Source organism: Parus major, chromosome 1A, assembly GCF_001522545.3.
Source record: "Parus major isolate Abel chromosome 1A, Parus_major1.1, whole genome shotgun sequence".
NCBI lineage: Eukaryota > Metazoa > Chordata > Aves > Passeriformes > Paridae > Parus > Parus major.
This window is the reverse complement of record NC_031773.1, coordinates 64,657,602-64,674,372: the sequence shown is the minus strand read 5'-3', so window position 1 is coordinate 64,674,372 and position 16,771 is coordinate 64,657,602. Positions and strand designations below refer to the sequence as shown.

The 16,771-nt window shown below is 40.7% G+C and overlaps 1 protein-coding gene across 2 annotated transcripts in view; it reads left to right on the top strand.

Moving 5' to 3' along the window:
• FBLN1 (fibulin 1) overlaps nt 1–16,383 on the top strand; it is a 79,740-nt gene extending 63,357 nt beyond the window's left edge. For both annotated transcript variants that reach the window (XM_015626915.3, XM_033514660.1), the window contains exon 17: nt 15,223–16,383. In XM_015626915.3, the coding sequence (XP_015482401.1) occupies nt 15,223–15,362 (140 nt within the window). In that variant the 3' untranslated portion in view covers nt 15,363–16,383. The remainder of the gene's footprint in view (nt 1–15,222) is intronic.
• The last annotated feature ends 388 nt before the right edge of the window (nt 16,384–16,771 follow it).

Below are 16,771 nucleotides of genomic sequence, written 5' to 3'. Positions count from 1 at the left end.
AACATATCAAACAGGAATCAATGATCAGGGCTACCAGACTTGGAGGAGCCAAAAGAACTGAGAGCAAACTCCAAAAGTAGCTCTGCTGGCCTACAGAAAGTATCTTCCAGTGTAAGAGGAGGAATGAAATTCAGATTCCTGGAGAGACAGTGTGTAGACTTCATGCAGTCTGATGAAAAATAATTGTATAAAAGTTACTTCCAATATTTTTACCCTGTCATATTAAAAAGAGATGCAAATCCCCAGTCTTTCCTGTTTCAGGAAGTGCTGAAGACTCCTTGTTTCCTGGTGTGGTTACAAGCCAAGGTGGCAATGAATATAAATGATACTGTTAAAAACCTAACATCACTTACTAGTATGGGTGGGAGAAAAACAGAAGTGCAGACCTATCCAGTTGTGTTTGGTGTTTTTTTAAGGCTTTTATAGACTTCACTGCATTCCTCCTTTAAACAGCTGTCAGTGAAAAATGAAGAATGCATTTTCAACCTGTGCAAAAATGTCCTATCAGTGCCTAAGGTATTATCAGTTGCTATAAAACACTTTCCCCTTTAGCTATGCATTCATTTTTTAAAACAGTAATCCCACCTTGTAGTCTGATAAATTTCAGGAAGGTTTTAAAATTTCATAGTACAGCTAATAGGAGTTTTGATGGGCTGAAATCTTCCATATTGCATTTGGTAATAACCTAAGCCTATATTCTTGCCTATTAAGCAGAATGGTGCTATTCTTCTGAAAAACAAGCAGAGCCAATATAGCTATAAAGAGTCACTATAGAGTTTCTGTGGGGGGCTGTGCTGGTGCTTGAATGCATTTGTATCTACCCTGCTATGTACTACTGCTCTCCATTGTTATTTGCAAGGCTTACATTGCCAATTCTGTCCTGAATTTCCAGCCTGTTTTACATGGGTGAGAGTTCACGATGTTACCTTTGAACCATTAAAGTATCTCATCTACTGACAGTACTATGCTGGATTGATCACCAGTGCAATTGCTACTGTGGTATCATTGTTCAATGTGTTCCAGAGTCTGAGGAGAGACTTGTCAGAAATGATCAAGAAGATAAACAAAACTAGTTACCATGAGCAAGTGTGTGAGATCCCATGTTAGTTGAGGCAAGAGAGGGAGACTGGAGGTTTGTTTGACTTTTGTCAAACAAGAAGTTTATAGTACTGGGGTAGTAGTTCTGTATCCCATCAGTAGTTTGGCTATTCACAGTGCGGCAAAGTCTTTTTACAGTCCTCCATGCAAATGTTGGTATGGTCTGACATTAAATTTAGTCATTGGTCTGCAAAAGATTTGGTTCTGAGCTTTGTCCCTGGACCCACTCTCCATTGCCAGGCAAGTACCTTCTCATTTCCCTCTGCTTCTCTCTCCTCTGTTGCTCCAGACTGTCTTTGGGGCCAGAGGCTGGCTGGTTCTTACTGTGCACGCGTTTTGGTGTTCAGCAATGTGAGTTTCCCAGATTGATGTGGGCTTCCTGGCACAACTGGTGCTGAAAGTAGCAGCTCACCTACAGCAGGATTTCTGTGAGGCAGGGGAAGTGTAGGCAGAGCCAAGGAATCAAGGCAAGCTCTGCTGTTTACAGGGGCAAGGAGAGAGAACACTTGTTATCTCCTCATGTGGATCCTCTTTATTAAAAGTAAGCAGCAATAGGAACACTTTTTTATGATTATAATGTCATTAGCATGAAACAACAATGGTGTCTGGCCATACAAAATTGGTGCTGCCCAGTCATTACCAGCAAGCTCCTGGAGCAGGACAACATTCAGTAAGTTTTTCAACAGGCTTTTGCAGCTGTACATTAAAAAAGACACAGTCCCTTTTAGTATCTTTGCTCTGGTTTCATCTCTAGGGTTTCCTCTCTCACTGGAGGACCTCCTTAGAAAAGAATATTTTGTGAGTTTTTCTCTGTGCCAGGTTGCCCTGTTGAAATTAGCAGCTGTCCATTCGAGGTGAGGGTGCCCAGAAGCCATTTGGTAAATAGGATCCTAGATTTACTGCCTAAACCTGCCCTTTCAGGGTGCTGCTGACTGCACCGCTCAGTAGTCAAATTGCTCAACAACCTCCCTCCCCTCCAGGAAAAAAAATGAGGATGAAGAGCTCCTCTGGGGTAAAAGGAGCACCTTGAGCAGGAGGAAAATTTTAATTTCATGTCTGAGAAATGCTGAAGGTGTTTTTCTGATGAGAATGAGTCTTGATCTCAAGTGGAACCACCTTCCTAATGCCAAATTTCACTCTAGCACATTGCAAGTGTCTGGTTAATCCAACTCTTCTTGATCTGTGTTCATCTCAGCTCTCAGGTGGTACAAGGCATTACAAACCCATTCATACAGGCCACCTTTGGTTACAGTTTCCATAAGGCTCAGAAGGCAGATAAATTACACTGTGGCTCTGATGAAGTTTTGTGAACTGTGGTGTGAAGTATAAAACTTGACAGCTTGGGAAAGAAATGGATTGAGTTAGGGACAGCAAAGAAGACCAAAGTCCTTGGTTCAGATGGCATAGCATACATTTTCTGGTATTCATATTGAACAGTGGGCTGAGATGTTGCATAAATCAGCAAATAAAGCCAGGTTTGAAATCCAGTTCACCAAGAAACATACTATAGGAATTCCTCTGACAGATGTCTATGTGAATCCAGCTTTCTGAGGTGCTCTGCCCCAGTTAAAAGTAGTCAAAGACCTGCTTTTATGATGATGTCCAAGCATGAAATATAACTGGAAGTGATATTCAGAGCTCTGTTGTGACAGTGGTGTTTGGTCAAAGGTTGGACTCAAAGGTCCTGAAAATCTTTTCTAGTCTAAATAATACTGTGATTCAGTTGCTTCTGCTGCTGCATCTGAGTTTGTGTATTGATAGCAACCATTTTATTCCTGCACACCCTATAAAAATGGAAAAGGAAGATAAGACACAAGGCATATTGTGAATCTTTCCCAGTATGTATATATATATATAATATATACACACAGATGCCTGGCTCACTTAAAAACAACTCTACTTTAACTTTTGTGTTTAAAGGGGCAAAATGTAGTGAAGTGAGCCCTTATTTCAGCCTTTGAGAACTGGTCAGGAATTGACACACACAAAAGTTCAGGAAGCTTCCTTGTCAGAATTCTGCAAACGGGAACAGCAGAGCTGTTGCCTCAAGGTGATAACTGAGAACTCCACAGGGGCTTCTGTGTCAAAGCCTCATGATTCGGTACTTTTTCTTCCATGGAAAATCAAATCATAGAGCCCATATCATGCTGTGTGCCATCATTGTGGCTCTTTGCCAAGAAAAGCTTTTATCACAAGGGTTGCAATAGTTAATTGTCCAGGTGTCATGGACCCAAGTGTGGCTGAGTTGGAATAATGCAATTGTGGGACACGCAGGGTAAACACAGCCACTCTCACATGAAGCCCCCTGTAAATCAGATATTGAGAATAAAGTAGCAGGAGGCTGATATATGTGATTTTGCACATTTTTAAAGTTCATTGCTGAAGTTTTCCCGCCTATTTTTGTAATATGTAAGGCTCTTCTATTACATAGAGCATCTCACATTTTTAAAGAGGGAACAGGAAAGATCAAAAAATATATGATGGAAACTATTTTTTAATGAGGCTACTTCAAGTATACTTATTGCATTTTAGGCATGAGTGATTTCACAGCATTGTCTACATTGAAACCCATTGCAAGGTTTGGCTGGAAGGCAAACCAGACATCTAAAAGCACTTCAAGTTTGCCAAACCAAGATAACAGCACATCTCTCTGAAGTCATTTAGCATCCTTAATAAAGATCACAGCATTTGTCAACTATCCAAACCTCAGTAAAATCAAAGATTGTTTCTAATTCTTTCATAATACCAAGGCTCCATATGATCCAATATGACAGATAATAGCTTTGAAAATACTCAGCATTTGTTTCTAACCAAAAAATGTATTAATGTGATGACACCTCTTTATGGCCTCTTTATTTGATGCATTTCAGCAATCAAAGCTTTCTAGAGAAGCCCAAGCATTAATGAAATTAAATTTCATGGAGTTGTTGAATTTATAATAAATTGAATCCTAAATTTCTGATCTGTTGAATAGTGCAGAAATATCCTTTTTCCATGCTGAAATGTAATTCCTGCACTGTAATTTCATTTTTTCCTTTGGAGTTGAAGTAAAAGGGAAATGAGAAGAAGATTCAGTTTTATCTAAACTTAAGCTAACACCTGTACCCTGGGTGGAAACTTCAAAGGCTATGAGTACCTGGAGAGTTTTAGACAATTGTTTAAGCAGTCTTTAAAAGAGAGTTTTGCCTTTAGATGGTTTATAAATTATTCCAGTGGCCACAGATCTTCTGCATATGGGAGAGATATGAGCCAGAGGCAGCGGCTGTGGTCGCAGGCATGGCCCACCTGGCTACACTGTTTTTCTCAGGGGTGTCTTGACATGCCCCTGGTCCTCTTTGACACTTCTCAGAGAAGCATCCAGTACTGCCTTGAGCTGCACTGTTGGATAATGTTTGTTGAAATGCTCCAGGGACACACACACATATTTGTTATATATGTGTGTGTGTGTGTGTGTGTGTGTGTGTGTGTACACACATATATATTATTTTTATATCCCAGGGTAATGTGCCACTCCAGTCAGCACTGAACCAGCAGTCTGGTTGCAGGGCCTGGGTCATTAGGAGCCCTGTTCATGCAGTACTCACTGTGACAGCACCCAAATCACTTCAACCTTTTTATTCCCAATAGGAGGAACACAGAGGTCATGTTCCATGTTATGGAGTTCTGTGGGTGCTCCAAAGGGAAATCCCCTTCTCCTGTCCCCCTCAGAGCATGCACTCCACCCTGTGGTCAGATGAGTGCTTGTGTAACAAGCTGTGGTTTTGGTTCTTTCAGGTGTTCATCCAAGGAAAGGGGTGAAGGATGTAACGGGACCACTATTTTTGATCAGCTTAAACCAGCAGTGAAATTACCTTGAGCGTCACATAGCTTATAAAAGTGAATTTTATGTGACAAAATTGACTCCTGAAGTATTTTATAAGCACCTGGTTGCTCAACAATTGAAGAACAGGCCTTTTTCCTAAATAAAGATCTGGTCATGTTTGAAAAGTATGCTTCTGAAAACCTTGTCCCCAGATACTTCATCAAAGATATGTATAACCACACATGGTATATGTATGTGGTACATTCCTGTGAAGCAGTTCTCTATCAGCATGGAAACCTTGTTAACATCCAGCTCTAACTTGATTCTCCAAAACTTTTCTTTTGCAAAATGTTCACCGTCAAGCTTGAATGAAGGTCTAATTCACAATGTTATGAGGGGAATATACTTCAAAGCAAGAGGAAATCTATTTTGGTAGTTGTATTTTGATTAATGAGTTTTCTGAGTCCTTTTGCTGTAGTTATGTTTGTCAGGTGTGGCAACTTAAGGATTAATCATATCTTCAGAGCTATTTTTCTACATATGATTTGATGCCTGAAGTGATGAATACCAAGAAATATTTCATTTTACAAAGAGCAACCACTTATTAATAAAGCAGATTATATCAGAAACTATAGAGCACTACATTGCAGGAGGCTCATTGTTATTGTGACAAATAATTGAGAGAAATATAAATAGCTTTCACACACACACACACACACACACACACACACAGACATGCACACAAAAGAAAATGAAAAAGACTAATCAGCTTTTGAGAGATGGAGGAATCTCAAGTATACATTAACTTTCTGAAGTCAGCAGACAGATATCTGGCGGTCTGGGAAATGCCTGCAGTTTGACAGCTAGATTGTTCCTTTAGGCACAGTCATGAACTGGAGAGGAGTGGAGGAAAATAATGCCTGTGAGGCTGCCTATAGTGGCAGGAACAGGGCAGGAGAATTGGTGACCAAAGACATGGAGAAAGCTGAAGTATTCAATGCCTTCTTTGCCTCATTCTTTGTTGATAAGGCTGGCCTTCAGGAGTCTTGGGGCTCTCAGAGAAAGAGGAAGATATGGAGCAGGAAATATTCACCCACAGTGGAGAAGGTTCAGGCTTGGGAACATTTGAACAAAATGGGCATAACCAAGTCCATGGGTGCTGGTGGGGTACTAAGGGACAAGTTCTAGGGGAAGTGGCCAATGTCATTGTAAGGCACTCTCAACTATCTTTAAAAGATTGTGGTGATCAAAAGTTCCCACGGAAAAAGGCAAATGTCACTGCAATCTTCAGGAAGGCCAGAAAGGATCTAGGGAGGTACAGGCTGGTCAGCCTCACCTGAGTCCCTGGGAATGGAGAAAATCCACTGGAAAACATTTCTAAAAATCACAAGGACAAAGAGGTCACTGGAAGCAGTCAGCAAGGATTTATGAAAGGGAAATCATGCATGACATCCTTCTACAAAAAGATGGCTGGATTAATGAGAAGAGTGTACGTTGCTTATCTTGACTTTAGTAAGGCTTTCAACACCATTAGTCCCTTAATGCCCTCACAGGCAACCCAAGGAAATGTAGGCTGGGTAGGTGGACAGTGAGATAGATTGGAAAAAGGCTCAAAAAAAAAAATAGGGTTGGGGTCAGCAGCACATCTCACTGCCACTCACCAGTGGTGCACCCAAGGGGTCGACTTTGGGGCCACTTTCTTTACTAAGGGCCTGGCCAATGGGCCAGAGAGCACTTGGACAGGGGAGATGAACCAGAGCTGTGCTGCCAGGCAGAGAGACCTTGACAGGCTGGAGCAACAGGCTGACAGGAGCCTAAGGAGGCCCAGCCAAGGCAGCTCTCGCTCTCCCAGGTGCAGTATGACATTCCCTGATGTGCAATGTTTGAGCACTGCATTTTCAACAGTAGGACACATTAGGCAATTAGGAGTTGATTCACTTCCCTGGCATAGTATAGGTCAGTAAATACTTGAGTAGCTATGTTAGCAGAGCAATTTATGCATTGCAAATCATTACTCTGGTACAACCTTTTGTGTAATAAGCAGAAACCTTTAGGAAAAATATTAAACTTTAACACAAAGCTTTTTGCAGAACAAAAATATTGTTAAAATAGCCTAAAATACGTATTTTCTGTTTGTGACCAGGATGTGAATTATTTTTCCAACCCTACTAATAAATTTGTAATGAATACTGAATAAGAAATTACAAATCTTACCGTGACTTTTGAGTTAAGGTTTGAAAAGCCAAAAATTGGCTATGTAGTTTTAGCTTCACACTACAGATATGTATTTACATGTTGTAAACTGAGAGAGCTTGGTGTTCAAGCCTAAACTGAAACTCCTATGATTTGATCCAAAGAAACATTAATTCATGTCTGGATTTATTTTCCTCTTGCTTATTTATGGAATGATACTAACAATTTACCTTTTATAATAATCTCTGCCATGATCATTTCCCTAATCCTAAATTTCCTAATTGCCTGAACATCTGTTCTGAAACTATGACAACACTCCTAAGGTAACACTGATGCAGTAGAGATGTTTTCTCTTAATTCTGTAAATCTTGGCATGCATTATAAAGAAAAAAGCCTTTGGGAGAAAACTAAACTTGAAGTTATAGTCCAGGATCTCACATTAAGATGAGGAGATTGGTCTTGTATTGCTTAAGTGAAACTCATAAACAACGTTTTCTCCTTCAAAAATTGTTGGCACACATTGCCACCAGTGTGCCAGAGTTTTGGGCTCCTTGTCTTTAACAGCAATACAATGGCTGTAGGTTTCAGGAGGAACAACCTCCTTTGTGATACCCAAAGATCCATTACTTAGAAAGGGGTAGTTACGGTTGTGTTGTGGTAGTTAGGACTATTCATTTCTGACAAGGCTGTAAAAAGGACCAGAGTGTTTTCTGTGGAGAAACAGAGACCCAGGAAACAGCCATATGTAGGACTTCAGAACATGGGCTGAGATCATTTGGAATTTAATACAAAAGCAAATAAATTACTTGAGTTTCAGTTGAGTTTAGGTTCCAGCTCCACAGGTCTCATCAGATTTTCTTATGCTTGAATTTTTCCTAATTGATCATTTCATGTTTCAAGAATCCATTTAAAGCATAATGAAAATAGCTGGAGGAAAAAATACAAGGTGGGATTTTTTTGTGTCATTGAAATCTCTCTCAAGTAGGTGTCACAAGCAGCTCATCCCAAAAGTTCCATCTGAAAATAGCACTCTCTTACCATATAATAGCATGTTCTCTTGACAATCCTTCCTGTGCTTCTTTTCAAAGGAGGACATTTTCAATGCGTTCACAATGGTTTAAAAGTATAGAGGGGAAGTTTAGGCTGGATGTACAGAAGAAATTCTTCCCTGTGATGGTGGTGAGGCCCTGCACAGGTGGTCCAGAGAAGCTGTGGCTGCCCCATCCCTGGAAGTGTCCCAGGCCTTGGAGCACCTGGATAGTGGAAGGTCTCCCTGTCCATGGCAGGAGAAGGAACTGAATGGGCTTTAAGATCCCTTCTAACCTAACCCTCTCTATGGTTCTGTGATTGTATTTCATGATGGACTTAAGCTTTCACTTAAAATCAGGCCTGCAACAGCCCAAGAGTTTGGAAATGTAGGGGAAAACCAGACATGCTTGATCTCACATAGGATTTTATTTATCTAATGAGGATTAGGCATTAATATATTGCTACCAATGTTACTTTCCGATTCATGTAAGTTAATTTTTATAGTGCATGGCCACTGCAAACCCCAAAATATCCTGAATAGCAGTGTGTGCTTATTTTGAAGGAAATACAAATGATGAGCTATGATTAGACTTTTTAGCATCACAGAATTATCAAAGCTGGAAAAGACCTTTAAGCTCATCAAGCCCAACCATCAACCCAGCATCACCACCATGTTCACCACAAAACCATGTCATTTGTTTGACTGCCTCTGGTATTTCAAATATATATCCCATTCTTATTATTTTACATAGTTTTTCAGAGTGTTTAACTTAAAATAGATTTTAGAATTAATAAAAATATGTCTTGTTCCATTTAGGATCCCATTAACAAGTTAACTATAGATTAATGGTTCAGAAAAGTGGATTTTCATGTTTTCATCTCTTCATGCTTTCTCAGTAACTCCTTACCATGCATCCCACATTTATTCAGTCCATGGTCAGTTTTCAGGTGACCACAGATCATACAACTAAACAGTGATAAAAAACAATTGCAAATTGTCCTAAATCGATTGTTTGTTCCTTGAAAAAGCTGCTAAATTAGTACTTGCCTGTAATGTCAAGGGTGAAGTGTTGCACTAGTGAAAACTGCTGGATTCACCCAACAGTAACCAACCACACATCTCTCTGTTAACTCACCTCCCGAGAAGAGTTGCAGAAAGGACATTGTGTGCTTGCTGTGAGCACAAAGGGAAAGAAAAAGGTGTCTTTTTACTCTGCTTTGGTATGTGGTGACAGGGAAAAACAATATAGCTGTAACCTCATAGGATAAGCGATGGGAAAGGGGCAAGAGGAGTAAGAGCTCTCATGCTTGTTGCTTAACACAAAGCTTGAAATGTGGTTGAGGGAATTGATCCCAATTTTGATAACTGTGTTTATTGTATTTCCCTGAGCATAGCCCACAGGTTATTTGGAAGAACAAGTTTTGATTTGGCAGCAGCTGTGATTGTTTATATATACACAAATACATATGTCTGCATACGCCGGCAAGGCAAGGAGTTTACTGCAGCACATCCCCTCTTCCAGCAGTCACCAGATACAGCCCCACTGAGTCTCTGATTCCTTGCCTGATCCACTAACATTTCTCTGCTTGACTTTTTTTGTGGGATCCTTAAAAATTTAGGATCTCTGAAGCTCTCTTTTTGATGAATGGGTGTAATTTATGTCTGTTCTGTGCTCCTAATGATGATACAAATTTAAATATTTGACTAGACTCAAGAACCAATCCCTGTGGAAAATCCTATGAGCTTCACTTCTGAACTATAAAATGTAACAACTGCAACATCTCTACCAAGCTAAACCAGTTGTTTCTTATGGCAGTATGAAAATAAGCTGCTTAGTTCTGCTTTGGTTTTTGTACACTAAGGTGATCCCTCTTAGAGGAACTTTCTCTAGAGGAAATGCAAATGCAATGTGAGGAACACCATGATCCAGATCCCCTGGGAGTGTAATTGCAGCAGATTTTGTGGCTAGCAGTGAAAAAAAAGAGAAAGAAAGGTTCTTTTAAACAGGAGTATTTTAAGGAGCTTAGCACAGAAATCAGATTTAGGAGTCTGGAGGGAAGATGTGAATGCGTGACAAGGCAGGGACTTGTCAGCCAGAATGGGTTAATGTGGTAACAAAACAGCAGCTCTTCTCCTCAGCCAAAAATGGAGCTTCTTAGCAATTCAGCTGCTTAATGCAATAGTACAAGCAGAAACCAAACACAGAGGTGAATTGCCTGAGGGTCTCACATATTTCAAAGCAGAGAAATGTAATGATATCTTTAAGAGGTATAGACAAGCCAAGGAATACCTGTGGCATCTAGAGAACACATCTTATGAGGAGCAGCTGAGAGAGCTGGGGGAGCTGAACCTGGAGAAAAGGAGGTTCAGGGGGAAACTTCTCAATCTCTACAACTCCTTGAGGAGGGAGAGGAGGGTGCAGCCAGGTGAGGGTCAGGCTCTGTTCCCAGGGAGCAAGAGACAGGACAAAGGCAAACAGCCTCAAGTAGTGCCAGAGGAGGCTGAGACTGGATGTTATGGAAAATTCCTTCACTAAAAGGGTTGCCAAGCATTTGAACAGGCTGCTCAGGGAAGAGGCTGAGGCACCAGCCCTGGAGGAATTTAACCAATATGTGGATGTGGCACCCGGGGACATTAGCTAGTGATGGCTTTGGCAGTGCTGGATTAAAGGTTGGACTTGATCTTAGAGGCTTTTTCCAATCTAAAAAATCTATCATTCTGTCTCGTTAAAATACTAGAAATGCTGCTGAAATGCTTAGGAGTATTAACAATATTATCCTTGCTATCTTATTTATCCCATCTTCTCTGATAAAAAAAGCTTTGGTAAGTCAGTGAATGTTACTCAGACTATTGGCTGTTGTCATTGCTCTGACTTAAAAATATGCATTATATATTATTTAGATTATTTTCCTCACTATGCATGGTGATATGCTTTACCTTAGAAAAAAATTAAAAAAACAAAACATGAAATAATAAATAGGAGAGGAGAGTAGCTCAGTATTTTAATTATAGAGCTTTAGGAGCTAGGTCATGGTCAGGCCATGTGACATACAAACACTTGTTGCCTCTCATTCTGAGGCTGTTTGCTTTCACAGATCAGCAGGTAAAAAGATTGTCATAGATTCTTTTTACAATAAGGGTAAAGTGTGCAAGAGAAAGAAATAACTGTTTTTTAAAAGGAGGTCACCAAATCATGAAGATACCCAAACAGATTTGGGACATGTGATGACATCTGTGCTCAATTAACAAAACAGCAAATCCAAGCACAGGTGAGGTCATGGAAGGCAATCTCCCTGGCCTGTGACACATGGCATTTTCTGCAGGTTGAGTCTGTGTTCGGGTCACAGATGATGGACCAAAGAGAATGAACAGCACCAGCAGCTCATCAGGCTGGAGGGTACCAACACTGGTAGTTGTACCTGCAGGCAAGACAACACGGACGCTTGAGGTTGCCTGAGATATTGGATGCAGCAGCAGGGGGAATCTCCATATTAATTTATGATCACATTAGGATCACATTGTTGTTGTTGCTGTTGTTGTTGTTCTTCTTCTTCTTCTTTGTCTTTTCTTCTTCTTCTTCCTCTGTGCTAACCTAACTGAAGTCTAATACTGTTGGAAAAGAATTGGGGTGAACTTGCTTAAATGAGCTCACCTTCTTTGCCAACTGTAGAGCCTGTAGCTTTTGTCCCTGAGAGGACCAAATGGTGGTATGTGAGAGCCCTCTGTTTTCAAGTAATTTCCTGAGCAGCCCCAGTGGTGCTCCTGACATCCTGCAGACAGTGACTCACAGAACAGTGGGCACTGCCACAGTGCTCCAGGACCGAGTCCCAGTCTGCAATTATTCCCATGGCAAATCTGAGTGGCTCCATACAGCTACTTTGGATTTAGATGGGTAAAAAAGAGATCAAAAAGCAGCTGCTTAATTTTTACATTTCCTGACTTCTCAGTGCACTTAAAAATCGTAACCTTCCTGCTCCTATAAGGTATGCTTTTGTACTTAGTGTTCAGCTATAAATGCTGACAGCAGCCAGACCACAAATCTGGACCCATTAGTTTGCCAAAAAGGGATAGTGAAACAGCATGTTTATGCAAATGGTTTAGTGTCTCACAAATCCATGTAACTTTAAATTACACCCAGAATTACTACATGTGCCTTCTTCAAATGTGTCCTGGGCTAAATGCTTCTGAAATACTGACTGATTCATTGAGCCATGTATGTGAAATACATGGGCCAGGCCTAGATCTCAAAAATTTTCTTTAGTCTTTTGTATGAGGCAGCCCAAGGGACTGCTGGCCTTGTTTGGGTCTGGCAGAGCTATGTCTCCCTCCTAGATGATGTGAAAGGTTTGAGACAAGAGAAAATCAGACACAGGAAGCATCTTGCTTGATTTCCACCTGATTTTGTCCTTGACTTTGGTGGAGAAAAATACTCAAGTTTTCCATTTTAACACTTGTCACAAAACAAAAATGCAAAGCTCTCAAGGAGTGAATCTGCCAAGTGCAGCAAAGCTCTCATGATTTTGTCCAGAAGAACATTCAAGGGTTTCTTCTAACTCTTTTTTTTTTTTTTTTTTTTCATTCTACCCATTCAGAATGAATTTTTACTTACTCATATGCTGTAGGACAAAGCCACTGCCTATATTATCCTGTATCATCCTAATTCAATTAATGGGAGAGAAGGGAAATAGTGTGATGGTCATTTCAGGATCTCTAGAATATTGGCACAACAAACTATAGAAATAACTATTGTCAGAGTATTCTTTCTACATTTCTTTCTTCAATATAGCTGTCAGCATGTGTGGCATTCACTTCTCAAGCCATTTTATAGACTAGATTTTAAAATTACAGCAAGAGAACTGTGTGAAAAGGCACTGCCACATGGACTGCCCATTGCAGTGTTTTCCCATTGCATCTTTTTTCCTGCCTTAGCAGGGTGCACCTCAACAGGAAAGAGAATGTTACTAATGGATTTGAATGCTGCATCACTGATGTGTGAATGTTTTCCATACTGTGGCATAGCATAGCAGAGAAAATACCATTTGCATTCCCACCTCTAGAGCAGAGTAAACTAGTGGAGTAGTGCAGAAAGTGTAGAATGCTATAACAGGATTGCTAAATGAAACCATCAGCCTTTGCTCTCTAGGGCTTGGTGGTTGAACTGCAGGAGCTGCTCATGGGGTTGGTTAAAAATTGCCAGCAGTGAGTGATTTCAATGCTGTGCATTTCCGTGGTTCTCAGTTAGAGCAGTGCCTGCAATAATGTGATGTGTTGTTAGCAAAGTGCTTTAAATGCTACCCTAAAGGAAGGCCAATTTAAGCAAGGCCTTTCTGTTTCAATACATCATCTGCCAAGCCCAGTCATTTTTATAAGATACAGGAGGGTAGCCAAGAAAGCTAAAGAAAATAAAATGTAAGTATATATATATATATATATATTTATATATGCATATAAATTGTAGGGAGCAGGATGCTTAAAAAGTGTATTCATCAAATATGTCAGGCAAAGTGACTGTGGTGAGAAGTTTGCAATTTCACTTCATGCTGAAGATACTAGTTAGTGTTTGAACAGGACAGAACTGTAATGTCATCACTGCCTTAGGAAAAGGTGCTGACAGCCTGCATAAGCAAACGTTTATGTCTCCCATCAGATCTCAGGCCAGTGTTCGTAGGGAACAGCTGCAGCTGCTCAGCAGGGACTCCATGATGGTACTGGTGTGCTGTCTTCTTGTGAAACATAGTCCCCAGCATGCAGGAGGAGTATATCTCAAATCATCCTTCCTTAAACTGTACATTTCCTTCTGAATCAAACACCCAAAACACTGTCAAAGCAGTGTTCTCAAAGAAGTGTCAAAACTTCTGTTGTCAGAAGGAGGTGTCTGTGGAGGGGCGTCCCCACCAGACTCTCTGTGCCTGCTGGTTGACCTTGGCTTCCTGTGATTTTGACATTTGGGGACATCCTTTTCAGATGAGAGCAGTTTGGTAGCTGCCTACTCTGTAACACCAGGCCTGGAAAATAAACAGGAAGTGAAAATATATTTAGAACCTGATCTGGAGCCTTTGGAGTCAATGGCAAAGCTTGTGTTGACTTTGTTTTGTAGGTCTGAAGCTGTATCACTATTCTGTGTAGCCACAGTGCGTCAAGGCACAGATAACTCCTCTTGACCCAGATGTGCCTCTCCAGGGTCCCCTCACACACCCTACCTAGAGCCCAGGAGCCCAATGTCAGCATCAGTCCCTACCTGAACACTGCTGGAAGAGGGCTGGTCTCTGGTTGTAGCACAGCTGAGGATCTGCTTGTTCTGGACCCTGCCCCACGTGTTGCCTCCTCAGTTTGACTCTGGCCCATCATCATCCATGAGCCAGGCTGTGATGTGGGTCTCTGGCTGAACCTGGCTGCCCCTGGCCTGCCCTGCCACCTGGCTGGGATGTGGACACAGCTTACTTCTCCCTTACTGCTTCCTTCCTTATCTAGCCCCAATGTTGGTAAAGGAATGGCCACCATTCACATGAGGATGACATAGGAGCAGATGCTGAGATAGCCCACTTTTCTCCTTGAGTCCAGTGGGGTTGTCCATCCATGACTCAGCACATTAATGATTCACAGATTGGTGTCTTCTGATGTTCACAAGGGAAGGGTTGATTTTACTGATGCAATACAGATAGTTTCTACTGTTCCAAACAAAATGAGGTTTTCAACATGATACCAGGAACTTCATGGTGTTCCCAGGTGTGCTCTTGTACTCCTCCAAGCAATGTGTGTTCTGGGTTACCAAGGGAAATATCCTTCTGCCCTATGTAGAAGCAGTGTCACAGCATGCTTACTGAATTTATGTCCCCAAAGAAAAAAAAATGTAGTGATTTTAGAATATATAGGAAGATTTTGCCATTTGCAACACTTAAGTGTATTATAGATCTTTGAGATATTTTGTCTAAAAAGTTGTGTTTTATCCTTCTTTTACAGGCTTTCTTGCAAACTATTTACAGACCCAATAGATAAAATACCTTTCCCTGGGCTGTACTGAACACCAAGGGTGGTGTAGCTCCCCCGGAATTAGCTAGATTCTCCTGCTAATCTCAGCAACCTATTTCTGTCCCAACAGGTGTAGTTCGCCAGGTGAGGCCCATAATTGGACCTTTCCATGCCATCCTGAAACTGGAGATGAACTATGTCATGGGTGGGGTGGTGTCTCACCGCAACATCGTCAATGTCCACGTCTTTGTGTCTGAGTACTGGTTCTGAGGGACACCCACAAGCAAGTGCTCCAGCCTGAAACATTACCACAAGCTATTATGTCATATACTTGTTTTTAAAACCCAATAGTGTTCTTTCTTGTTTTATTTTTAAATATTTGGTTTATAGTTTAAGACAAATAACAAGCTATTATGTTGATTAGACATAGGGTGGAGCAAATTAAGTGAGCCTGATGTAGTTGTTTGTATAAATATGTAGTGTGTAAAACTGCTCAGCTGTCTGGTGAAATTTAAAACTTTTCTAAGTGTTTGGACAGATCTCAAATATTGCTCCTTGGCCAGATAACATGAGTGACAGGCTGTGGAACAAAATAGATGTCAGAATTCATTGGGATGAGTATATGGTGTCTTTGGGTGGAAGAAATTGGATTAATAATTTCACCTCAAATTAGCTACCTTGAAGAAGATTGTCAGAGAGTAATAAATAGTTAGATTTGGGCCCTCTGAAGAGGCCCCCAGAATTGCTAATTATTCCTGGAAAGTTCATCCTGGATATCTAAGAAGTGACATTCAGCTGCAGCTACCAGAGGAAGTGCAAAACGAATTATAAATACTTAGAGACTAACAAGCTATTGCACATATTAAAAAAATACTCCTTCTTTCTGGTACTTATTATTTCATTGTAAGATTGTTTGATTCTAATTAAACAAGTACCTCTCGCTGAAATTAATCTGTTACAGGAACACAGAATATTGCTTAAATTCCAATCTCACCAGTACTCAGCAATACATGGGAAACTCAGACCATATCTCCTCTGTGTTATAAAGCTCCATGCCTTTTTAAAATTGTTAATAAAATTAGCATGTTAAACTGTATATTTTCTATGCACCAAACCAAGGCATATGTAATAATATAATGAAAATCTCACAAATAAATGAATGTTTAATGTATTTTCTGGGCATCAAAACACTGTATCTTTTTTATTACAGAACAGGAAATAAATAACTCCATGTTTCATTTTGTTATGTTTCTTAAGATATAAGGAAATAAAGAAGGTCAGATGGGAAATACTCTGAAGTATGCCATGGTTTCTGATTCCCGGGAAAACTATATGATACAGCTTTTGTAAGCGAATTCATTGTACACATACTCCTCACTCAAACCAAACATCCTTGGTCATTATTGGCACTAAGCATGAAACAGGCTGCTGTGAGAAGCTGTGGCTGCCCCAGCCCTGGAAGTGTCCAATGCCAGGCTGGACAGGGCTTGAAGCAACCTGAGATAGTGGAAGGTGTCCCTGCCCATGGCAGGGGGTTGGAACTGGATGAACTTTAAGGTCAGTGCGATCCTGCTACCTTTACTTTTTAAATAAAATGTTTGTGGTCTGTGTCTTTTTGGGAGGATGTTATTGATGAAGAAAATAGCAGATGCCATTTTGCAGCAGAAAACAAGAGTGTG